At 42.3% G+C, this 26,636-nt stretch overlaps 1 protein-coding gene across 8 annotated transcripts in view; it reads right to left on the bottom strand.

The window, feature by feature from the left end:
* POMK (protein O-mannose kinase) overlaps positions 1–26,636 on the bottom strand; it is a 55,742-nt gene that overhangs the window by 13,177 nt on the left and 15,929 nt on the right. For 3 of the 8 annotated variants that reach the window (XR_012416416.1, XR_010577268.2, XR_012416415.1), the window contains 2 exons: positions 8,074–10,909; positions 1,874–3,032 (listed from right to left, as the gene is read on the bottom strand). Coding sequence is in view for 4 of the 8 variants with exons in the window: in XM_065519180.2 (XP_065375252.1) it covers positions 10,139–10,909 (771 nt within the window). In the remaining 4 variants the exon portion in view is untranslated. Of the gene's footprint in view, positions 1–1,873; positions 3,033–8,073; positions 10,910–11,538; positions 11,690–26,636 lie in introns of those variants that run through there. The other 5 variants (XM_065519182.2, XM_045398214.3, XM_065519181.2 and 2 more) reach the window with 3 other exon arrangements.

Here is a 26,636-nt window from a genome sequence, read left to right as displayed (position 1 = left end):
GGCCCCATGTGATCAACAGATTCATCACCTATTCAACTCTCAGCAACTAGAAAAAGAGGGAACTTCCTCAGTATGATAAAGGCATTTCCAAAAAACAGCTAACCTGACACTTGCAAAGACCGAATGCTTCCCCCTGTGGATCAAGAACAAGGCAAGGATACACAGTAAGGCAAGGAAATAAAAAGCAAACAAACTGGCTCTATTCAAAGATGGCCTGATTGTACATGTGGAATATCTCAAGTAATCTACCCCTCAAAAAGCTACTGGAAATCATGAGTTTGGCAAGATCACAGAATTGAAAGTCAGTATACAAAAATCAATTGTATTTTTATTTTCTGGACATAAACAACTGGATGTTGACACTGAAAAAACTGGAATTTACAATTGAATTTTTTTTCTTTTACAATGGAATGGTTGTTTTTTTTTGTTTGTTTGTTTGTTTGTTTTTTTTTTGAGACAGAGTTTTCCTCTTGTTGCCCAGGTTGGAGTGCAATGGGACAATCTCAGCTCACTGCAACCTCTGCCTCCTGGGTTCAAACGATTCTCCTGCCTCAGACTCCCGAGTACCTGGGACTACAGGTGTGTGCCACTACACCCGGCTAATTTTTTTGTATTTTTAGTAGAGATGGGGTTTCACTATTTTGGCCAGCCTAGTCTCGAACTCCTGACCTCATGATCTGCCTGCCTCAGCCTCCCAAAGTGAGAATTTTTTTAATTTAACAAAACAAGTACAAGACCAGAACACCGAAAACTACAAAAAGTTAAACAAGACCTAAAAAGTTGGAGAGATATACTGTGTTCATAGATTGGAAGAATCACTACTGTTAAGATGCCAGTTCTCCCCAAATTGATCTATAAGTTCAATACAATCCCAGTCAAAATTCCAGGAGTTTTGTTGTTGTTGTTGTTGTTAAAATTGACAAGTTGATTCTAAAAATGTGTGTGGAAATACAAAGGACCTAAAATAGCCAAAACAGTTGTGAAAAATAACAAAGTTGCAGGTCTTACAACTACCTGATGTTAAGATTTACTAAAAAGAGATAGGTGCCGGGAGCGGTGGCTCACGCCTCTAATCTCAGCACTTTGGGAGGCTGAGGCAGGCAGATCACTAGGTCAGGAATTCGAGACCAGCCTGACCAACATGGTAAAACCCCATCTCTACTAAAAAATACAAAAATTAGCCGGGCGTGGTGGCACATGCCTGTAATCCCAGCTACTCAGGAGGCTGAGGCAGGAGAATCACTTGAACCCAGGAGGCAGAGATTGCAGTGAGCCGAGATCACGCCACTACACTCCAGCCTAGGCGACACAGCAAGACTCCATCTCAAAAAAAAAAAAGAAAGACAGGATAGAGAGCCTAGAAATAAACACACACACTGGTTTTTCACCAAGCTGACAAAGGAATTTAATGAAGGAAAGGATAATCTTGTCAATAAATAATGCTGGAAAAATTGGATATCCACATGGAAAGAAACCTTGATTCTAACCACTACTTGGGAGGCAGAGGTGGAAAGATCGCTTGAGCCTAGGAAGTTGAGGCTGCTGTGAGCTACTACACTCAATTGTGCCACTACACTCAAGCCTGGGCAATAGAGAGAGGCCCTCAAAAAAAAAAAAAAAAAAAAACCCTACATGGAGACACTAATCACACCCTAAAACAGCTAAAATTAAATGGGCTGAAATAAATAACAAGTGTTGGCAAAGATATGGATCAAATACAACTCATACATCACTAGTGGGAAAATAAAATGGTACAACTACTTTGGTAAACAGTTGGAAGTATATGATATTAAACATATACTGACATATGACCATCTGACCAATCAGGTATTTGCTCAAGACAAATGAAAACATGTCTACACAAAGACTTATATTTTAAGGTTAACAGCAGTTTTATTCATAATATCCCAAAACTGGAAACAATGCAACATCCATCAGCAGATAAATGAAGAGTGTGGTACAGACATACAATGGAATAACTATGCACCAATAGATATAACCTACTGATACATGCAACAACATAGATGAACCTCAAGAACATACACTGAACAAAAGCAGACAGACACAAAAAATATATACTACACTACACTACTATATTCTACAGTTTGAGTATTTGTGTCCCTCCAAAATTTATGTTGAAACTTAATCTCCAATGCAATAGTATTAAGAGATGGGGCCTTTGGAGGTGATTAAGTCATGAGAGCTCTTCCCTGGTGAATGAGCTTAAGCCCTTTATGAGAGGGGCTGCACACAGCATTTGCTCTCTTTTTTTTTTTTTTTTTTTTTTTGCCTATCTGCCCCTTCTAGCATGTGAGGACAGTGTTCAAAGCACCATCTTCAAAGAAGAAACTGGGCCCTCAGACACCAAACCTGCTAGTACCTTGATCATAAACTTTTCAGCATCCAGAACTGTGAGAAATAAATTCCTGTAATTTACATAAATTACCCAGTCTCAGGTATTTTGTTATAGCACCACAAATAGACTTAGACACTGTATGATTCCATTACTGGAAATCTAGAAAAGAAATTCTAATCTTTCCAAAAAGATAGGAAAGAGTCATTGCTTGGAGCCAGCAGAGAAGAAAGGATTGATTGGGATGGGACACATAGGAAATTGCCGGTGTGATAGAAATGCTTTGTCTCTTTATCTATGGGGATAGTGACACAAGTACATAAATGTATCAAAACTCATTGAAATATACACTTAAAACTGTTGCATTTTATTATATAAAATAATGAATCAATAAGTTGAGTTTTTAAAAACTCAGTATTTCTTCCTGGAGTCAAGAATGACTCTGAGGTTTCTGGCTTGGGAAATCAGATGCATGCTGTGCCACCTACAGATAAGGAAACACAGAAGCAGATTTTGAAGAGAGAAAAGTTATCTGGGAAATCTTGAGCTTGAGTTGTTCTTTAGAAAAATGTTCATTTGAATCTCTTCTCCATTTATTAATTGGACTGTTTGGTTTTTGTGTTGAATTACAGGAGTTCTACATGTACACTGGATATCAATTCCTTATTAGATATATGACCTGCAAATAAAATAAATGTAAAAGTCGGGATAAATAGGAATTTGGGAAAAATGAGCACATATATGGCAAGTGAAGTCATGGCAGAGAATGAGATCATCCAGGTAATGTGTGTAAGGCTGAGAACAGAACCTTCAGGAGCACCAGGGATGGAGAGAGACTGAGAAGAAGCCAGTGACAGGAGGAAAACTAGGAGAGTATGATGTCACAGAAGCCACGGCTTGTATATTACAAGGAGGAAACAACAAAAGATTATCCACTCAACTAAGCTACCCAGTCCTTTGTAACCCAGTGATAGCAGTTTCAGGGCAGTGGTAGTAGCAAAGGTCCAACCAACTGCCTTGGTTAGAGGGGTCAAGGGAATATAAAGAAGTTTAGGCATTTCAACAAATACTGCTGGGATACTTGGACAGCCAAATGCAAAAGAATGATGTTTGACAGTGACTTTACATCATATACAAAAATTAAGTCAAGGATCTTAATGGCTCAAAGACCTTAATGTAATAGCAAAACCTATAAAATTCTTAGAAGAAAACATAGGGGTAAATCTTCACGACCTTGGATTTGGCAGTAGATTCTTAGATGCAACACCAAAAGCATGAGCAACCAAAGAAAAATGTAGATACATCTGACTTCATAAAAATTAAAAACTTTGTGTATTAAAAGACACTACCAAGAAAGTGAAGACAACCCACCTGGGAGAAAATATCTGCAAATCATATATCTGATAAGGGACTAGTATAAGGAATACAAAAAGAACTCCTACAACTCAACAACAAAAAAAAACCCTGATTTTTTAAATGGACAAATTTAAAAATTGGCAAATAATCTAAATAGACATTTCTCCCAGGAAGATTATACAAATAGCCAATAAGCATATGAAAAGGTACAACATCATTAGTCATCAGGAAAGTGCACATCAAAACCACAGTGAGTCCTGTGGTCATGTACTGGAAGACTTAATAGTGGTAAGACGTCAATATTACCCAAAGCACTCTACAGATTCAATGTCGTATTTATCGGACTCCTAATGGCAGAATTCCAGAAATAGAAAAATCCATCTAAAATGCATATGGAATCACAAGGGACTCAACAGCCAAAATAATCTTGAAAAAGAAAAAGTTGGAGGTCTCACACTTCTGAATTTCAAAAAATACTACAAAACTATAGTAATCAAAAAACCGTGAGCCTGGCACTCAACTCCTCCACAACAAAGGACCAAAAAAGCAAGTAGGTAACCACCTGTCAGGTAGAACACCAAAGACAGAACACTATTCAACAGGGAAGTGACAGGGAACCTCTGAGGCACAAAAGGAGCAGTAAATAAAGCAGCCAGTGTGTCTTGGATTGGCTCAGAGACAGGAGAGACATCCCATTTCTGGGAAAAGAAAAGTCATTTACATCAGGTATAACTCCCAATGCAATCCCTCCCCCCTCCCCCCTCCCCATGATAGGCCCCGGTGTGTGATGTTCCCCTTCCTGAGTCCAAGTGATCTCATTGTTCAGTTCCCACCTATGAGTGAGAACATGCGGTGTTTGGTTTTCTGTTCTTGTGATAGTTTGCTAAGAATGATGGTTTCCAGCTGCATCCATGTCCCTACAAAGGACACAAACTCATCCTTTTTGATGGCTGCATAGTATTCCATGGTGTATATGTGCCACATTTTCTTAATCCAATCTGTCACTGATGGACATTTGGGTTGATTCCAAGTCTTTGCTATTGTGAATAGTGCTGCAATAAACATACGTGTGCATGTGTCTTTATAGCAGCATAATTTATAATCCTTTGGGTATATACCCAGTAATGGGATGGCTGGGACAAGTTGATGGGTGCAGCACACCAACATGGCACAAGTATACATATGTAACAAACCTGCACGTTATGCACATGTACCCTACAACTTAAAGTATAATAATAATAAATAAATTTAAAAAAAAAGAAAAAAAAAAACAAAGAAAAAAAAAAAAAAGAAAGAAAAGTCAAAGAACCGCAGTGGTCCACATTCCCAGCACAGATGCTGGCACCCACAGGGGATGCTGTCAGCCTTCACAGGCCCTGAGCCCAGTATACGGAGCTGCCTGGAATCCATGCAAATACATTGTTCCAGAAAGGCAATTCCATTGGATCCTACTCACACCCCAAGAAACATGCTGCTGTGGCACAGCACCATTTTAACAGCCTAGCCCCCACCAGATTATATCCTGCCTTGGGGTCCAATAAGCCCCTGCAGTCTACATCCCTGCGGCCCCCAAGAACATCTTCCCACATCCATCCAGAAGGTTGCAGTATCACAATCACCCAGCAGTGCAGCCAGGTCCCCAGTACTCTGACCCATGAAGTGTCTTATATCCCAGGGAACAGGCAGTGTAGCGCACACCAGGGAGGCTGTCGCCGGGAAAAAGGGAGCTGAAGCTCCCAGAACCTGGGAGCCATCTTCCCAACACCAATGCCACCAACAGAACCTTGCCCCTCTCAGCAGGGCAACAGCACGCCTGTGTGTACCTTCAGGAGGCCTGAGGACCAGTGTGTCCATATGTGCCATCCAAGAACCTAAAGACAGGCCTGCTCCACCCACCGTCACCAGTGTTCTCAGGTGCCATCTTTCCCTCATGCCACTACTGGTGCCTATATGCTCTCTACGGGGGCCTGAGCACTGGCCCACCCCATCCAACACCACTGGTGCCCATGCACACAATCCCAAGGCCTGAACAGGCCCGCCCCACCTACTACCACCAGTGCCTACCAAAGTGCATTACCTAAGGGGCTAGAAACTGGCCTATTCATCCTGCCACAGCTACTGCCAACAGCTGTGATTGCCACCTGAGGGTCCAGTGTTTAGCCCACTGCTGCTACTGCCACTGCCAGCACCAAAAATACTGCCTCGGGGCTTGAGGACCAGCCCACCTGGGCCCCCCAACTACCAGCACTTATGCCAGCTGGGGTCCTGAGGTCTAGCAGGCCCAGCCCATCGCCAACACAGCTAAAGCCTGCCCATGCCACCAAAAGGCCCAGGGACTGGCCCCTCTGGCATCCCTGTCCCCAGAAAAGCCTCACAACAGCCTCAACTAACAATGGCAGCTTAAGCCACTGAGGACTCACAGACACCAGTGACATTGGTTACAGCTGAAGAAATCATTGAGCCTATACAACTGTGCTCACCAAAATCAAAGCCAAAACATCCTAATCACAACCAAAACTACAGATACACCTACAAAAAAGTCTTTCCTTATGAAAGCCAATCCATAAAATTGGAAGAAGCAACTATTCCACCAGCTCAATAGATATCAACGTAAGGACACAAGAAACATGAAAAAGCAAGGAAACTTGATGCTGCCAAAGAGACACAATAATTCTCTAGTAACAGATTCAAAAGAAAAGGAAATCTATAAAAATGCCAGAAAAGGAATTCAAAATAATGATCTTAGGGAAACTCAGCAAGTTGCAAGAAAACACAGATAATACAAAGAAATTAGGAAAACAATTCATGATCTGAATCAGACATTCAACAGAGACAGATAAAGAAAAATAACCAAACAAATCCTGGAACTGAAAAATTCAATGAATAAAATTTAAAAATACAACTGAGAGCTCCAAAAATACACTAGATGAAGCAAAACAAAGATTTTCTGAACTTGAAGACAGGTCTTTTGAAATAACCCAGTCAGACCAAACAAATATTTAAATTCTGAGTGTTTCAGGAAAGAGAAGGGAAAAGGCATAGAAAACCTATTTAGCAAAATAATAGTCAAACATTTCTTAAGTCTTGCAAGAGATACAGACATCCAGATACAGGATGTTCAGTAATCCCAAAAAAGATTCAAACCAAAAAGGTCTTCTGCAAGGCACACTACAATCAAATTGTCAAGTCAAAGACAGAATTCTAAAAACAGCAAAAGGGAAGCATCAAGTCACTTATAAGACTTTCCTATTAAAAAAAAACAAAAAAAAAACAAAAAAACAAAACCTTACAGGTCAGGGAAGAATGGAATAATATATATTACAGTGCTGAAATAAATTTTAAAAACTGCCAGCCAAGAATATTAAACTAAGTAAAGCTATCCTTCAATATTGAAGGACAGATAAAGTCCTTCCCAGACAAGTAAAAACTGAGGGAAGGAGGACCCCAGGCCCTCAGAGGAGCCTCATAGTGCGGCATTATACAGAGCCTCTGAGGGAGCACCATCAAGTCACCTCTGGCATCCCAGGACAACTAGCAATTGCACCCAATGCAGGAGGAGCAACAGGAGGGCTGCCAAAGTTCAGTTGGAGGCTCAGGTCATGGCCACCCAGGAAATGGAACATGGAGAAAAGGATCCAGAAACTAATGAGCACAGGGAAAGAAAACCTTTTGCAGAAACAGATGAGGAAGACATGGGGGTTGATGTAGAGAAGCTACAACTAATTGCAGCTGCCATTAAACAGGGTCTTGCTGCAAAAAGAAAAAGGCTTCAAAAGTATACAAAAGCTTGCATCAAAACCAAGAACATAACTAAATGATATTTTGAGAACATAAAAGGCAGAAACGTAATTATAGATATTCTATGCAGTTGCTGACTTTGCTTCAAGAATACAACACAGACATGTAGAAGACTGAGGAGAGAAGAAAAACTAAAATATTTCAAGAGCAACAAAAGAGGTGGCAACAAGTTAGCATTGTTAGGAGAGAGCAAATGAAAGAGATTAAGCTGCTATATGAGCAACTCATGAAGAGTATCATGAAAGAACTCTTTCAGTGAAGAAAGTCAAATTGCCAAGTTCCAAGATAAAATTGTGTCGGAGACACTGCAGCAAGAGTTGGCACTTATTCATAACTTGAGCTACACTAAACCACATGACAGTGTTTTGATATTCCTGTATAAATCAGTATATTTCTTCTATCATTAGTCTGTTAAATGCCAGACCTCATTTCTGTGATCTGTTGAATGAATCCTAGTTTGGTGACAAAGCAGCAATTGCACAGTTATATACACAGTCAGTTAAATTTTAACATTAATGATAATTTAGTTTAAAAAAAAAAAACTAGCCAGGTGTGGTGGCTCACACCTGTAATCCCAGCACTTTGGGAGGCTGAGGTGGGCAGATCACGAGGTCCGAGGTGGGTGGATCATGAGATCAGGAGCTCGAGACCATCCTGGTGAACACAGTGAAACCCCGTCTATACTAAAGATACAAAAAATTAGCCATCCGAGCTGCATAGCAAGGGTCATATGTAATCCTGGGTCATGAACCTGTCACAGTTTGATTAGCTGCTTTTGTTCTGCCTCTGTATCTTTGCTTCGTGCCACTGTAAGCTTGTTTCAAGCTAGCCCAACCCCTTTTAGAAGTGGGTATAAAAGTCAAGTGCTGTCTTTGTTCTGGGCCCAGTTTTTGCATGTTAATCAGCTGGGTCTGAGTGCACTCGATAAAAATCCTCCTGTCTCACCCCCATGGTCTCTCTAGTCCTCCTTCATTCCCACAATAATACCACCCTGAACGTGCCCAATCTCATCTGATCTTCAAATAGACTGGATGGTATCTACCATCATGAAAACACACAAAGTCTTAAAACTCACTAGTAGAGCAGAAACACAAATGAGAAAAAGGAATCAAACATTATGAGTATTAAAAAAAAAAACCCACCAAATTGTAAACAATACAAAAGATAGGTGAAATGCCGTCTCTACTAAAAATACAAAAATTAGCTGGGTGTGCTGGTGGGCACCTGTAATCCCAGCTACTTGGGAGGCTCAGGCAGGAGAATCGCTTGAACTTGGGAGGTGGAGGCTGCAGTGAGCCGAGATCCTGCTACTGCACTCCAGCCTGAAGACAGAGCAAGACTCTGTCTCAAAATAAAAAAAGAAAAAAAAAAAGATAGGAAAAATATATATACAAGACAATCAGAAAACAATTAAAAGCACAGGATTAAGTCCTCACCTATCAATAAAAACCTTGAATGTAAATAATTTAAATTCTCCAATTAAAATACATAGACTGGCTGAATGGATTTAAAAAAAACAAGATTCAACTATATGTTACCCATAACAAACTCATTTCACATTTAAAAACACATAGACTGAAAGTGAACAGACGGAAAAAAATATTCCATGCAAATTGAAAACAAAAATGTGCAGGAATAGCAATACTTATACAAAATAGACTAAGTCAGAAAACATAAAAAGGGACAAAGAAGATCATTACATAATGATAAAGGGATCAATTCAGCAAAAGGATGCGACAATTTTAAATGTATATGCACCCAATACCAAAGCACTCACATATATAAACAAACACTATTAGAGCTAAAGAGAGAGGCAGATCCTAATACAAAAAAAAGCTGGGGATTTTAATGCCTCACTTTCAGTACTGGGCAGATCATCTAGACAGAAACATCAGACTTAATCTGCATTATAGGCCAAATGGACCTAACAGACATTTACAGAACCTTTCTTCCAACAGCTGAATATACATTCTTCTCATCAGCACATGGACCATTCTCCAGCATAGACCATGTTAGACCACAAAACAAGTCTCAATACATTTTTAAAAATCTAAATCATATCAAGTACCTTCTCAGACCACAATGGAAGAAAAGTAGAAATCAATAACAAGAAACTTTGGAAACTACAAATCCATGGAAATCTAACAACTGGCCAGGTATAGTGGCTCACACCTGTAATCCCAACACTTTGGGAGGCCAAGGAAGTCAGGAGTTCGGGACCAGCCTGGCCAACATGGCAAAACCGTGTCTCTACTAAAAATACAAAAATTAGCCAGGCGTGGTGGTGTGCCTATAATCCCAGCTACTCAGGAAGCTGAAGTGGGAGAACTGCTTGAACCTGGGAGGCAGAGGCAGCAGTGAGCCGAGATCACACCACTGCATGCCAGCCTCAGCAACAGAGTGAGACCCCATCTCAAAAAAAAAAAAAAAAAAAAAAAAAATCTAACAACCAATGTGGAACACATGCAAATGTACATGTGGATGTGGACAAAGAACCACGTGGCTAAGCCATAAAAAATAAAAAATAAAAAAATAAAACACGAAACTCAGGCAAAAAACTCCACCATCAGAGCAGAATGCTATAACTTCCATTCAGCCCTTCAATCCCACCTTCATTGGCTGGACTGGTTTTCACAGCATCTCTCTTGCCTGAGACATCACAGCATCTCTAAGTGTATCCAAGACCTTCTGGTAGGTCTCCAGAACGTCCTGGGCAGTGGGTCTTTCTGAGGGAGTCTGGCTCTTGCATGCTTTGTGAATATCAAACAAATGGAATCGGACCATATCACTCCCTTCAATGTGCCCCAGAAGGAAACTGGAGATGTCTGGGATCTTCCAAATGTCAATTTTCTCGTCATATGAGGGCATGAGATTATCACGGAAAGGCATGTCCTCTCCGTAGGGCCACAGTTGCTCTGGAGCCACAAAATCCCCATGCAGCTCCCTGTGGCCGCACTTCACCAGTGTCCCAGAGCTGTGGTTCACCAGGGGTAAGGCATCCAAGTCATTTGCCAAAATGCTGAAGTTGCTTGTCAGCAGATACTGAGACAGTGTCTTGGGCAGGTCATTGGAGTCACACATGACCCGTGTGCCCATGGGGCTGTGGTGCAGGTAATTAATGATGCTGACATAGTCCATGGCCAGCTGCAGCCTGTGCTGCCACGTGTTCACATTTTGGTACTTTGAAAGGTTTAGTGTTTCTTCCAGGTTACTCAAGGAACCTAGAGGGTGATATTCAGTAAGAATAGTGTTGTCATCCTCACAATAGCCAAGCAGCGTGACAACATGTGCGCCTTGTAGAGATTTCAGCATCTGCAGTCCATGGAGGAAATCATCTTTCATCTCCAGGCTGGTAAGCCGTGAGAGAGCAACTTTGTGCTCCTTCCACTCAGACAGAAAGACCTGCAACAAAGCCACAGAGAACATCAGGCCTGAACTCTCACCTAATTTAGTGACCAAAGAACAACGAATATCTTTTAAGTGGCAGGTGTTCTGCAGAAGATACAGAAATTAACAAGGTGCAGACCCCATCGCAGAGTTGCTCTCCGTCTAGTGATGAAGACAGACTGAAGAGCAAACACAGCATTCAGCAAGGCAAGTGCCACATTAGTGTGTGGAACCTCAGGGCAGGAAGCGATTGCCTCTGGGCAGGACACTGACAGCTGCTGCAGAGGGTGCTGGAAGGCTTCTGGAAGGCCTGGTGCTGGAAGGTCTCATAGAAGGAAGGGGACTTCCAGATTCTATGTGGGGCAGGGGAGTGTTGGCTCAGGAGGAAAGACTCCATATAATTTCATCACAGGGAGGAGTGGCAAAGTAGACTGCCAGTTCCAATGGACCACCGCACAGTGGGTGGGGAAGAAGAGGAGGCAGGGGAGTGGACTGGAAAAGTGGGTAAGTGTGGAGACCCTGAAAAGCCTACATGAGGGCGTGAAGCCCTGCCCATCACATGTAACAATGTTACTCATTAATTTTAAAAGGTGGCACAATAAATCATAAATAGGAATATTTATATGTAAGGAAAACATTTTTACATGTTCTGTGGTTTGGTGTTACTTCAGCTGTAAAGGCAGGAGCTGAAATGCTACACAAACACGAGACCTTCTCATAGAGTCCACAGCAAACAGAAGAGCAAGTGCACATTTCTGCCTTGGATTTCCACCTTTCATTTGCTTGCAGGAAACACTGTAATTAAAGAAAGAACCTCTGATCTTTTGCTTAAATCCCAAGAGAAGGCAGAAGATTACAAAAGAGAAAGCAGGTTCAGGACTCAGGAGATTCCTGCCCCAGGCTCGTTCTGCAAGCAGTGTGTCATGTCATCATTCAAATAAAGGTTATGGTTTCCAAAGCAGTTTTGTTGCATTATTTATCAAGAGACTCTAACATCTAAATCTAAAATCTAAGGCAATAATCAGAAATAGGTAAGAAGTTCCAGGAATAAAAATCTGGCATTATTTATAAAAGCATAAACTGAAACTTATCAAAAGATGGGAGCAGTATGATCAACATAGTAAGAACCCATCTCTACAAAACATTTTTTAGAAACTAGCAGGGCGTGGTGGCTCACACTTGTAATCCCAACACTTTGGGAGGTCAAGGCAGGTGGATCGCCTGAGGTCAGGAGTTCAAGACCAGCCTGACCAACATGGAGAAACCCCATCTCTACTAAAAATACACAATTAGCCAGGCGTAGTGGTGCATGCCTGTAATCCCAGCGACCTGGGAGGCTGAAGCAGGAGAATCACTTGAACGCAGGAGGCAGAGGTTGCCGTGAGCCAAGATCATGCCACTGTGCTCCAGCTTGGGCAACAAGAATGAAACTCTGTCTCAAAAAAAAAAAAAAAAGAAGAAATTAAGAAACTAGCAGGGTGTAATGGAGCATACGCATAGCCCCGGCTACTCAGGGGAGGCGGAGGTAGGAGGATCATTCGAGTCAAGGTGTTTGATCACATCACTGCACAGCTGGGTGACATAGTGAAAACTTATCTCAAAAAAAAAAAAAAAAAAAAAACTATATATATATATATATAAAAAATGTGGTCACCAAAATGTATATATTTATAGAGTTATAACAGATAAAAGTAATGGTACGGCTGGGTGTGGTGGCTCACACCTATAATCCCAGCACTTTGGGAGGCCAAGGCAGGCAGATCACCTGAGGTCAAGAATTGGAGACCAGCCTAGCCAACATGGCGAAACTCCACCTCTACTAAAAATACAAAATTAGCCGGGCATGGTGCTGCACGCCTGTAATCCCAGCTACTCAGGAGGCTGAGGCAGAAGAGTAGCTTGGACCCAGGAGGTGGAGGTTGTGGAGAGCCAAGATCGCACCATTGCACTCCAGCCTGGGCAAACAACAGTGAAACTCCACCGTCTCAAAAAAAAAAAAAAAGCAATGTTACAAATGAGAAATATATAAAACCGTTTGTATAATACGTTTGTATAATATTGTTCCAACTGCATAAAATGAGACAAATTTAAATTACAGCACATGGAAATCAAAGGAAATATGCTAATGCCTTAGCTGTCTTTATGTGGTAAGATTCTGGGTGATTTTTTTTTTCCTTCATATCTTTTGGTATTTTCCAAGATGAATATACATTAGTTTTACAACTTAAATTTTTTAACTCAAAAATATATAAAATTTCAGAAAAATTGGCGTTGGGAATTTAAAAAAAAAAAAAGAAAAAGAAATATTATATAAAATGGAGGTGGACCCAAGGACCATGAAGATCTTTTCTGGATCTAAGAAGGGAGGTTCATTACGGAAAAACGCAGATAACTTTGATGGGCTCATAACATTCAAACGAGAACTCTTTCAAGACTCTCTAATCCTCAAATTTGAGAAATTTCACTAACGATAATAATTTCTATTAAAAAGTCATTTTTTGGCCAGACGTGGTGGCTCACACCTGTAATCCCAGCACTTTGGGAGGCCAAGGCAAGTGGATCACAAGGTCAGGAGATCGAGACCAGCCTGGCCACATGGTGAAACCCCATCTCTACTAAAAACACAAAAAAATCAGCTGGGCATGGTGGCACGCACCTGCAGTCCCAGCTACTCGGGAGGCTGAGGCAGGAGAATTGCTTGCACCCAGGAGGCAGAGGCTGCAGTGAGCCAAGATTGCGCCACTGCACTCCAGTCTGGTGACAGAGTGAGACTTCATCTCAAAAAAAAAAAAAAAAAAAAAAAGCTATTTTTCACTCTGGCTGCTACATGCACTAAAAATTTTCTAAATTTTAAGGACTGGATAAGGCCACATTCTAAAAGTTCACGGTTTTTTAATTTTCATATTGAACACATGCTCTCCAAAGATTTGCATCCCACTGAATCTGATAATTGGCTCTAATACAAACAACTGAGGTTTTGTTCAGATCCATGGCTTCCTTACACCCACCAACACTGGCAATGGCTTTGGTTTTCTAGGTCCATTTTTCACCTAAAAACAATGCTGGCTTTTGGGAAGCTGCTCTACACATTCAACAGTAAGTGGGGGGCCAGGTGCGGTGGCTCACGCTTGTAATTCCAGCACTTTGGGAGGCCAAGGTGGGTGGATCACGAGGTCAGGAGATCGAGACCATCCTGACTAACACGGTGAAACCCTGTCTCCACTAAAAATACAAAAATTAGCCGGGCGTGGTGGCGGGCACCTGTAGTCCCAGCCACTCGGGAGGCTGAGGCAGGAGAATGGCGTGAACCCGGGAGGAGGAGCTTGCAGTGAGCTGAGATTGCACCACTGCACTCCAGCCTGGGCAACAGAGCAAGACTCTGTCTCAAAAAAAAAAAAAGCAGTAAGGGGGGGAGGCTCAGCCACAGGCCCCAGGACTCCAGAGCCCTCATTTATGTCTAATTCATTTTTGTTTCAGATACATGAAGATTATTAAATATTATTATGAAATACCATTAGTCTTTGAGATCACACACAAATATTTGAATCCTCCAATATAAAAAATTTGCTAGTCATGGACTGTTTAAGAATCATTTCTCACAACCTCTAATTTAGTTGCTTTTAATCATTTTCTCAAAGACTTTTATTTGGAAAGAATAGTTAATATACTTTACCTTTTTTATTATAAAATTAATCATGAACACTTTTCTTGGTAAAAACTCAAATACAGAGGATAGGGAGGATGTCTCCCTACCCCCAGTTTTACTTCCCAACCCAAAGGAAACCTGGTAACTGGCTGTTATCCTCCCGTAAGTTTTTCTATACCTTTATATGTATTAGTGTACACCTGTAAAACAGCATTTGCGTTTGCTGTTATACTAATGGTGTTATAATATACATACATTGCAGCTTAATTTTTTCATTTAACTGAGCCTCAGAAATCCTTTCCATATATACATGTAGATCTAGGCCATTCTTTTTAAAGCTGAGTAATGTTTCATAGTATAGGCATAATACCTATGCTAGTGTATTTCCAGTAAGGTTTTACAGATAATATTTCCTTTTTTCTTTAAAACTAAAGTATAATATAATAAAAATACAAAGAATTTGCAATAGATGCTGTCAAAATGGATTGGATTCCTTCTTAGATTATTATGTAGCTATAATTTTGCAGACCTTTAATAAGATCTTATATGATCTATTTCTAAAGACCTGGACATTTAAGTTAGTCCCTTTTCTAATGACAATGCTAATGACAATGCTACAGCCTTATATTTACATGTCTATGCATATGTGCAAATATTTTATAAGCTAGGTAAGTAGACAGATTACCGAATGAGAATATCTATTGCTATCATTACCCTCCAAAGCCTGTGCTAGCATGTACTTTCACCAGCAGTGCATGAGAGAATCTTAGGAATACACCCTTAGTCATACCAGATATTACCACTGTGTAATTTGTGCCAATCAATGGATGAAAAATACCTTACTGTTCTAATTTGTATTTCCCTGATTACTAAGGAGGCTAGGCATCTGTCATGTTTTTAGGCATTTCTGTTTTTCTGCTGTCAAAAGTCTGTTTACTGTCCTTTATCCAATTTTCTATAGGTTGTCTGCCTTGTGCTTATTAATATTACTGGGAGCTCTTTATATACACTTGACCCTTGAACAACAGGGGTTTGAAATGTGCAGTTCCACTTACATACAAATTTTCTTCTGCCTTTACCACCCCTTGGATACCAAGACCAACCTCTCCCTTTCCTCCTCTTCCTCCTCGGCCTACTCACTGTGAAAAACGCAAGGATAAAGACCTTCGTGATGGATGATGGATCCACTTCCACTTAATGAACAGTAAATGTATTTAATGAACAGTAAATGCATTTTTTCTTATGATTTTTCTTAATAACATTTCTCTTACTTTAAGAATACAGTATATAATATATAAAGTACAGTTAACCAACTATTTATGGTAGGCTTTTAGTTAAGTTTTTAAGGAATCAAACAGTATAAGTAGATTTCTTATTATGTGAAGGGTCAGTGCCCCTAATCTCCACATTGTTCAAGGGTCAAGATCCTTTATTATAAATGTAAAAGACAAGATCCAGAAAATAATTAGGCCAGACACAGTGGCTCACACCTGTAATCCTAGCACTTTGGGAGGCCGAGGCAGGAGGACTACTTGAGCCCAAAGTTCGAGACCAGCCTGGGCAACATAACAAGACCTCAACTCTTTAAAAAAATTTGTTTTAATTAGCCAGGCATGGTGGCACATGCCTGTGGTCCCAGTTACTCAAGAGGCTGAGGTGGGAGGATCGCTTGAGTTTAGGTTGCAATAAGCTATGATCACACCACTGCACTCCAGAGTGGGCAAAAGAGAGAGAGACGGTCTCTAAAAAAGAAAAAGAAAATAATTAACTTAGTTAATGTGGTCTTACAATAATTTAACTGCTATGTAGTCAAATGCGTCTTCATTGTGTCAATAAACAAATCCCTACCACCATGAAATTTACATACTAGTGCAGGAAGCAAACAATGAATAAAATAAATAGGAAATGTATAAAGTATATTGGAAAGAGAATGCACTTTAGAGAAAAATTAAGCAGGGATGGTTTGCAATTTTAAACAGGGTTGAAGAGTTCTCACTGGGGTGGCCTTTGAGCAAGACCGTGAAGAAGGTAAGGGAAGGAGTCATGTGTTATTTGTGGAACTACAGCCCAGAGAGAAAACAGCAAGGGTGAAGGGCCCTGGGGTGGAAGCATGCCCACAGGCTTCCAGAACAGCATGCTCTGACGCTGGAGTAGACCAGACAGGGACCATGGAGCAGGAGAGAGCTGGAGGGAGGGTGTAAGTCTCACAGGGCCTTGTCGTTGCAAGGGCTCTTTTACTCAGAATGAGACAGAGAGCACCAAAGGATTTTGAGCAGAGGAGTGACACTATTTGACTAATAATTTAGTAGTAGAGGCATTCTGAGTGCTGTGCTGAGAATAGACTGAAGAGGTAGGGAGCAAGTGTGGAGCAGAAAGACCATTTTTGGAGGCTAGTGAAACAATGTAAGTCCAGGCTCAGGGTGGCTTTGGGGGCTGGCTGGGTCCTGGTGCAAGCCTGAGGAGTGGTCAAATTCCAGGTCTCTTCTGAAAGTAGCAACAATGTAACTTGCTGATTAACTGAATGTGGATGAGAGAGAGGTCAGGATATTGCCCAGATAAGTGGCCTGAACAGCAGGACTGATGGAGTTAGGAAATTTATAAAAGGTGTGTAGGCTCTGAGGGAGATCTGGGACACGGTGAGTTTGAGAAGCCTCTGAGAAACCCCAGGTACATGTCGGGTAGGCAGCTGGATAGAAAAGTGCAGGGAAGCGGTCTCTGCACAGATAAAGCCAGAAGGCTGGATGAGGTCACCCGGGGGCAAGCACGGAAGACGAGAGGTCCAGGGTTAGAAGGGATGGAAGGGATGAAGAGGCAGAGCTGACAAGAGGCCGAGGAGTGGACACTATTCCTCCATGCTTTAATGGACTGTTCATGTAACATCTTTCCAGATGGTAAGCATTAAATATAGCCTCAAACATTAAGACATCACGAGGGATCCTCCCGAAGGTTACACAAAATGAGAGTTACAAAATAATGTAAGAGAAAGAATCAAATCCACTCTTCTACTGTATGAATTTTTAATGTACTATACAACAGGTCCTTCAATAAGTCATTTCATTATAACAATGAGAAAAAAAAAATTGACTCCTGGCTCTGCTATAACCTTTCTTCTTACTTTTCCTGTTGCCCCAAATCTACATTCTAGACTTCAAGCAGCTCCCCTGACACAGGAGTGCTGTGTCCTTGAGATGACTGAGAGAGTGCATAACTGTTTCTTTTAATGTAATCTTGGGTTTAAAAATCTCAAAGGGATCAATCTCCAACTGTATTCTCAGGGAATAAATTGGGGAGAGAGAAAGCAGCAAGAGGAGAAGCGAATTTCTGCTTTGTACTTCACCTCCTACTGAATATTTGAATTGAATGTACTGCTTTTATAATTTTTTTAAAAAGAATAAAGAAAAAGGAAGCAATCAGTCTGTCTTTCACAAACCAATTAGCGTAGCCATGGGGCAAACCTACCCATTGCTCTCAGTAGAAGACACAACGCTCCTGACAATTCCAAGCACAAACCAGATATTCACAGTCGAGGAACAGATTTCATTTCATCATTTCATTTCGTTTCACCACTTCATTTCATCATTTTATCGTTTCATTTCATCATTTAATTTCATTTCATCATTTCTTTCATTTCATTTCATTTCGAGACAGGGTCTGCTCTGTCACCCAGGCTGGAGTACAAAGGGGCAAATCTTGGCTCACTTCAGCGTCCACCTCCCAGGCTCAAGCAATCTTCCCACCTCAGTCTCCCAAGTAGCTGGGTCTACAGGTGTGCACCACCACACTCATCTAATTTTTATTTTATTTATTTGCTTATTTATTTTAGAAAGGAGATCTCACTATATTGTCCAAGCTGGTCTCAAACTCCTGGCCTCAAGAAATCCTCCTGCCTCAGCCTCTCAAGAGTGCTGGTATGACAGGCATGAGCCACCGAGCTGGCCTCCCAAGATTTTATGAGGATTTAACTTATGAGCCTTTGTGTTCAGGCCCTTAAAATATAAACTGGGTACAACCACATAATTTGGCTAGATTCCAAGGACACACCTTCTATGTCCTCAGTGGACTTACATACTTATAAAACAGATTAACAGAAAACAAGATAAAGGGAGCTGGAGGGAGGATGGGATGGAAGTCAGGAACATCAGGGAAAGTTTCTCAAAGAGAGAGAACCTGAGCTGAGACCTGAATGATGAGGTCTTGGCCAAGGCAAGAGGAAGAGAATCTCAGGCAGAGAAAGGCACTACAAAGGCCCTAGGGTGAGAAAGGGCTTGGTTTGATCTGGGAACAAAAGAAACAGCAGGTGACCATAGGGCAGAAAGTGGGGCCTGGGGTTAAGGAGTAAAGTGGCACGACCTGGTTTGGGGAGAGAGAAAGCAGCAAGAGGAGAAGGGAATTTCTGCTTTGTACTTCACCTCCTACTGAATATTTGAATTGAATGTACTGCTTTTATAATTTAAAAAAAAAAAAAGAAAAAAAAAAGAAAAAGCAAGGAGTCAATCTGTCTTTCACAAACCAATTAGTGCAGCCATGGGGCAAAGCTACCCATTGCTCTCGGTAGAGGATACAATGCTCCTGACAATTCCAAAGATGACAGTGCATTTAAAAGATGACTGTGCATGGGCCAGGCGCAGTGGCTCACACCTGTAATCCCAGCACTTTGTGAGGCACAGGAGGGCGAATCACGAGGTCAGGAGATCGAGACCATCCTGTCCAACATGGTGAAACCCCGTCTCTACTAAAAATACAAAAATTAGCTGGGCATGGTGGCGCAGGTGCCTGTAATCCCAGCTACTCGGGAGGCTGAAGGAGGAGAATCACTTGAACTAGGGAGTCGGAGGTTGCAGTAAGCCGAGATCACGCCACTACACTCCAGCCTGGCGACAGACCGAGGCTCCATCTCAAGGAAAGAAAAGAAAAAAAAAAAAAGATAACTGTGCATGGTGAACAGCAAAAGAAGCCGAGAGACCTGTGGAAGGTAAGAGATGAGGACTTACTGAAAATGGGCCAGTGGGCAGAGATTATCAAACACATGTGGGACACATTGTGAAAAAAGAATGGATGGAAATGCTCTTGACTTAACTAAAGGGGGAGTGGGGGACTCAAGGTGACTCCCACATTTCTGGCTTGAGCAACTGGGTGGAAAGTGATGCCATTTGCTGAGCCAGAGAAGGCTGGGAGAACAGGTTTCAGAGGGGAAAATATCACAAGTTCCACGCTGGACATGCAGAGACACTGAAGATACCTCCAAGTAGAGATGCCCACTAAGTAGTGGGATATACAAATCTGTGGCTTGGGGTAGAGGTACAGGCTGGGGATAGAAACTTGGGAGTCACCAATATATGAAATGTATTTACAATAACGGCACTAGATTCCATCACCTAGGACCAGATCTAAAGAAGACTCAAGAAGAGGGTCCAGGAAGGAGCCTCGAGGAAGGTTTCTTGCATCAGCACTGTTGACATTCAGTCCAGATAACGGCTGAGGGGCCGTTATCTGAGGGCCATCCTGTGGGTTACAGGATGTGTAGCAGCATCCCTGGCCTCTACCCACTGGATGCCAGTAGCAACCCCCACTCCCCAGTTGTGACAGCCACAGATGTCTCCACACATTGCTAAATGGCCCCCTGAGGAGCAAGATTGCTTCTGGTTGAGACCCAGTGATTTATAGTAAGATGAGGGACAGAAGTCAGCAAAGGAGAGTAATTAGGAACTGCCAGGGAGGGAGAAAGAAAACAAAAAGCACATGGTTCCCCAGAGAGCCAGGGCAGGGAGAGGAATCAACTGGATCAAGAGCTGCTGAAAAGATCAAAGAGGAGGAGGACTGAGAAATGTCCAACCAGGAGTGCTGATGGCCTTGATGAGGCCGATTCACTGGAGGGGTGGTGTCCGGAAGCCACACTGAGACAGGATAAAGGTGCAGCTGGGGGAGATGAGGTAGAGACAGAGTCAGAGCAGCTCTACTACAAAGGAGGCAGAGGAAGGGCCTTGCTACAGTGGACAAGGCAAGCCAGGGAACAGGATTTTCTTTTTTAAAGAGTATTTGTAACAGCAACAGGGATAGGTATTGAGAGGAAAAGACTGATGATGAGAGAGAGAAGGAATGAGCTGAATGTGTGAAGTTGTGAGAAATCAGGGATTAGTCAGGCGTGGAGCATACACCTGTACTCCCAGCTACACAGAAGGCTGAGGTGGGAGGATCCCTTGAGCCCAGGAGTTCAAGACTGCAGTGAGCTATGACAGCACCACTGCACTCCAGCCTGGGCAACAGAGTGAGACCTTGTCTATTTAAGAAAAAAAAAAAAAAAAAAGGAGACATGAAAAAGAAGTCAAGGATGACACCTGAGTTGGCAGGTTTGTAGACCTGGTGGTAGGAAGGTGAGGATGTTTCCTTTGGGTGGCTTCTGTTTTCCTAACTTATGAAACAAGATCATGAGCTAAGACAAGGCAGCATGGGGGTATTTGAGGAAATATCTGTCTCAGAGAAGAGGAATAAAAACTCACTAAGAGAACACAGTGAGACTACTGGGTGTGTGGGGTGCACATCTGAGGTCTGTACTGTGCATTCAAAGCATGTGGCTGTGGGATTTCTCTCCTGCTCCCGTGTAGTGGCTCCAGTGCAGATGCAGAGTCAGGTTCAACCAGGCTTGGGGCTGCTTTGGCCAGGAATGATGGAGACAGGTGCAAGGAAGTTGTTCCAGGTTTTTGCAAACGAGTGATAAGATCAAAAGCCTGTGGAATCTCCGCTGGGTGAATGTGGGAGTGATGACAAGAGGGACTGTCAGAGATGGGATTGAGACGCTGGAAGTCGCCATGAGATTGAGCAATTGTTGGAGCAAGAGCGCTAGGAGAGGAGGTGGAGATCAGAGTGGGGTGTCGTGAACTTTGGATATAGAAATTCCAGCCAGGCGCGGTGGCTCATGCCTGTAATCCCAGCACTCTGGGAGGCCAAGGCTCCAGGTGGATCACGAGGTCAGGAGATCAACAGCATCCTGGCTAATATGGTGAAACCCCATCACTACTAAAAATTTAAAAAAAAAATTAGCTGGGCATGGTGGCAGGTACCTGTAGTCCCAGCTACTGGGGAGGCCAAGGCAGGAGAATGGCGTGAACCCGGGAGGCGGAGCTTCAGTGAGCCAAGATCGCGCCACTGCACTCCAGCTTGGGGTACAGAGCAAGACTCCGTCTCAAAAAAAAAAAAAAAGAAAACAAAATAAGAAAAAAAGAGATTCCTATTGAAAAACCTATGCCTTTCAGCTTGCCAGAGTGAGGAGGGTGCCCCGATCAGAAATGGGTCACTTACAGGTCGGTTGTTCAAATGAGTGACTACATTCAGGATAATGGTCTCCTCTGTGCCAGAACCTGCACATGGGGACAAGGCTTCTAACCAACCAACGGTCTCCACTTAAGCGCTAAAAATATTTTGTCCCAATGGTTAAGTTTCAGCCAAATAAAAAATAAAAAATCAACATAACAGCATTTTAGTCACATTTCACTTTAATAAAACTACATTAATCTAATTTATTATAAACATTATTAAATCCCACAGTTGGATGGGCATGATTTGTCAAGGCTCCCTAAAATTAAATCTATCCTCAAGCTACCGTGATCTGCAACCGCCAAAGCTATTCAGGAACATATCCTTCAAGGTGAAAAGCAATCCTGACAAATTCCAAACACCTTCTGGGTGACTGCAGCAACCTGGATGCAAGGGAGTGGCCCTCAAGGTGATGTCTTTGAAGGAGACAGAAATTAACTGCAAGTCCTCCTCTTGACTCACATCCCTTCCTTGGTGACTTCTTTCACATACTCATGCTTTCTACAGCATCTAAACGATAACAAGCCCCAAAGTTCTCTTCTCCTTCCAGACCTTGTGCAAATGCAGACATGCACATTCAACGAACGGCCCAGGATCCACACGTGCAACTATGTGTGCACCTTGGACACAGAATCTGCTCCTCTCTATCTTCCTCATCTCAGGTAGCGAGAATGTGGTTTTTCCTGGTGCCAGGCCAAGAACCTGTAGTCATCCTCTCTTTCTCTTACATTCCACATCCAATCTGTTAGGATATTGTACTGGAAATACCTTTTTTTTTTTCTTTTTTGAGACAGTCTCACTCTGTCACCCAGGCTGGAGTGCAGTGGTACGATCTTGGCTCACTGCAACCTCCGCCTCCTGGGTTCAAGCAAATCTCCTGCCTCAGCCTCCCGAGTAGCTGAGATTACAAGCACATGCCACCACATCCAGCTCATTTTTTTTTTTTTTTTCCAGTAGGGACAGGGTTTCATCTTGTTGGCCAGGCTGGTCTCAAACTCCTAGCCTCAAATGATGCACCCACCTCAGCCTCCCAAAGTGCGGGGATTACAGGCATGAACCACCGCACCCGGCCTGCAAATACCTTAAAAGATATCCAAGATCCATTGACCTCTCACTGCCTCCACTGCTACCACCTGGTTCAGCCGTAACCAACCTTCCAGCCTTCACCCTACTTTTCAGCCTGCAGATAAGCAGCCAAGATAATCCCTTTAAAATGCAAATTCCTCTACTACAATTGTTCCAGTGGTTCTCTAAGGCCTTCGAGGCCCAGCATGATCTGGCTCCGACTTGAACCTTCTCTGATCTCATGTCATGACCTCTCTTTTTCTTGTCATGATCTCTGGTGACACTGGCTTCCTTCCTGGCCCACCAGGCACATTCCATCTTGGGGCCTCCATCGTCCTCCTCCTGCTTACTGGAACATATTCCGAAGTACACTCTCATTATGAGCTCACATCATCCTGGCCAGAGGCCTTCTCTGTCCACCTAAAGAGACAAACCCACCACTCACTGTCCTTGCCCTGCTTTGTCTTATCAGCACATGTCACTAACATATTGTATCACATATTTGTTTCTTATTTTCCTTTGTGTTTGACTGCCTGAGTAAAAAGCACCTTTCATGAAGACAGCAGGGTCTCTGTTTCACAACTCCTGCCTCCACAGCACCTACAATGAGTGAAGAAAACTTTAAAAGAAACAGTACCTTGTTTTATGGTTTTACTTTCCATAAACTCTCTCCCTTCTCCTAAAGGGCTTCTTCCTTTAAGATGTCTCCTTTCCAGCCGGGCGTGGTGGCTCACACCTATAAACCCAGCACTTTGGGAGGCCGAGGCGGGTGGATCATGAGGTCAGGAGTTCGAGACTAGCCTGACCAACATGGTGAAAGTGAGTCTCTACTAAAAATACAAAAAATTAGCCAGACGTGGTGGTGACCACCTGTAATCCCAGCTACTTAGGAGGTTGAGGCAGGAGAACTGTTTGAACCCAGGAGGCAGAGGTTGCAGTGAGCCAAGATCGCACCACTGCACTCCAGCCTGGATGACACAGCAAGACTCTGTCTCAAAAAAAAAAGAAAAAGAAAAAAAAGATTATCTCCCTTCCATATTCATGGAGGAGGTAGCCATGGTGTCCTAGTCTCCGAAAATACAAGCCAGCAATTTATCAAGCTGCAGCCTCATGGACATATTTTCCATTTCCCATGTACGTATCTCCCCACCTTTTGCCAATGTCCGATGCATCCTCATAAGGAACTGTCTCTGTTCAACAATTCATAAGGGGTTCCTAGAGTCACCCTTTGTTATGTCAGTAAGCCTCAGTTACCATAAAACAGCGACCACACAAAATATAGCACATGCTGGTTGCCAATGAGACAAAGGCTCCTCGAGCTTCTATTTGAGAACTGAACTCACTCCTCTGGTGCTTTATCTTTTTCAAATAAAAACATTTTTAAAAATCAAACTTTTAAAAAAGGAGTCATCATGTAACTGACACCACAGAAATACAAAGGATCATTAGAGACTTATGAACAACTATACATCAACAAACTCAAAAACTCAGAGGAAATGGATAAATTCCTGGACACATACACACTACCCAGAAGAAACAGAAGGCCTGAAAAGACCAATAATGAGTAATGAGATTGAATCAGTAATAAAAGTCTCCCAACAAACAAAAGTGCAGGACTAGATGGCTTCACAGGTGAATTCCATTGAACTTTTAAGGAAGAATTGATACCAATTATTATCAAACTATTCCAAAATACTAAAGGAGAGAGAATTCTAAATTCATTCTACAAGGCCAGCACAACTCTGATACCAAAACAAGAAAAAGACACCAGAAAAAAAGAAACAACAGACTAATATTCCTCATGAATATATATGCAAAAATCCTCGGCAAAATACTAGTGAACTGAATCCAACAGCACATCAAAAAGAACATACACCATAATCAAGTAGGACTCACCTCAGGGATGCAAGGATGACTCAATGCACACAAATCAGTAATGTAACACATCAAGAGAATGAAGGACAAAAACCATACCAACATCTCAGTAGATGAAGAAAAAAGCATTTGATAAAATTCAACATCCCTTCATGATAAAAGACCCCAAACAAATTAGGTACAGAAGGAACGTACCTTAACCCAATAAAGGCCACATATGACAAACCCACAGCTAACATCATACTGAATGGGGAAAAGCTCCAGTTTTTCCTCTAACAAATGAACAAGGATGACAACTCTCACCACTCATATTCAACATAGCATTGGAAGTTCTAGCCAGAGCAATTAGGCAAGAGAAAGAAATAAAGGGCACCCAAATTGGTAAGGAGGAAGTCAAACTGTTCCTGTTTGCAGATGATACGATCTGATACAGAAAAAAAAAAAAAAAAGACTCTACCAAAAAACTCTTAGAATTGAAAAAAGTAAATTCAGTAAGTTGCAGGATACAAAAATCAACATACAAGCTTTAAGGTCATAAACAGATTCTTTGACTTTTGAAAATTGTTCTATTTACCTACCTTGAAACCACCAGATTCTAGATAAGGCCTGGGGACATGTGAATTAGCCATGGTCCCTAGCAAAAACAAAGGTTATAAAGACTTTTTTTTTTAGACAGAGGCTCACTCTTGTCCCCTAGGCTGGAGTGCAACAGCGCGATCTCGACTCACTACAACCTCCACCTCCTGGCTTCAAGCAATTCTCCTGCCTCAGCCTCCCGAGTAGCTGGGACTATAGTATAGGCACGCACCACCACGCCAAGCTAATGTTTGTATTTCTAGTAGAGACGGGGTTTTACCATGTTGGCTGGTGTCTAACTCCTGACCTCAGGTGATCCATCTGCCTCGGCCTGCCAAAGTGCTGGGATAACAGGCATGAGCCACCATGCCCAGCCAAGAAATTTTATGTAAGAAAAGATCTTATATCGTAAAATCTGGTCCTAAAGTAAAACTATTGTTTAAAAAAAGGGATGTTTAGGAAAGTCAGAAAGTCCAAGCATGGGCCGGGGGCCCACACCTGTAATCCCAGCACTTTGGGAGGCCAAGGCTGGTGGATCACGAGGTCAGGAGACCGAGACCATCTTAGTTAACACAGTGAAACCCCGTCTCTACTAAAAATACAAAAAATTAGCTGGGTGTGGTGGCGGGCGCCTGTAGTGCTAGCTACTCAGGAGGCTGAGGCAGGAGAATGGCGTGAAACTGGGAGGTGGAGCTTGCAGTGAGCCAAGATCGCACCACTGTACTCCAGCCTAGGTGACAGAGCAAGACTCCATCTCAAAAAGAGGAAGCAGAGAGGAAGGGAGGGGAGGAGAGGGGAGGGGAGGGGAGGGGAGGGGAGGGGAGGGGAGGGGAGAAGTCCAAGCATGTTGTACATGGTCTCTGTAAGTCATGAACGTATTCATGAAAAGGCAATTTATGCAAGAAATGTTGTACAATTCAAAGGTTGTTAGGCCTCTTAAAGGCTTCATAAAATGCCACTATGACTCTTACTGTACAACTTGCCTGCTTTATAGCTAGGTAAGAACTGAGACATGTGGAGTTAGCCACACCCCCTAGCTATACTGGAAAAAGTCAGACCTTATGGTGTCCTAGGCTCCACTCCTGGTACATAATTGAAATTGCTTACTCACCAGGCTTTTCACCAAAAGTAAAAGTTGCTGAGTTAACAGTGTAACATGTATTTGAGATTACTGAAGAAACAGTTCTACACGCAAGGCGTGTAAGGGAAGTAAAATGGACTTTTGGTAAAAGACTACGAGAAGGCATGGGAATGTGGATTTCTTGCCTA

The sequence above is a fragment of the Macaca fascicularis genome, chromosome 8 (assembly GCF_037993035.2).
Source record: "Macaca fascicularis isolate 582-1 chromosome 8, T2T-MFA8v1.1".
NCBI lineage: Eukaryota > Metazoa > Chordata > Mammalia > Primates > Cercopithecidae > Macaca > Macaca fascicularis.
The sequence above is the reverse complement of the archived record's forward strand: the minus strand, read 5'-3'. Positions and strand labels throughout refer to the sequence as shown.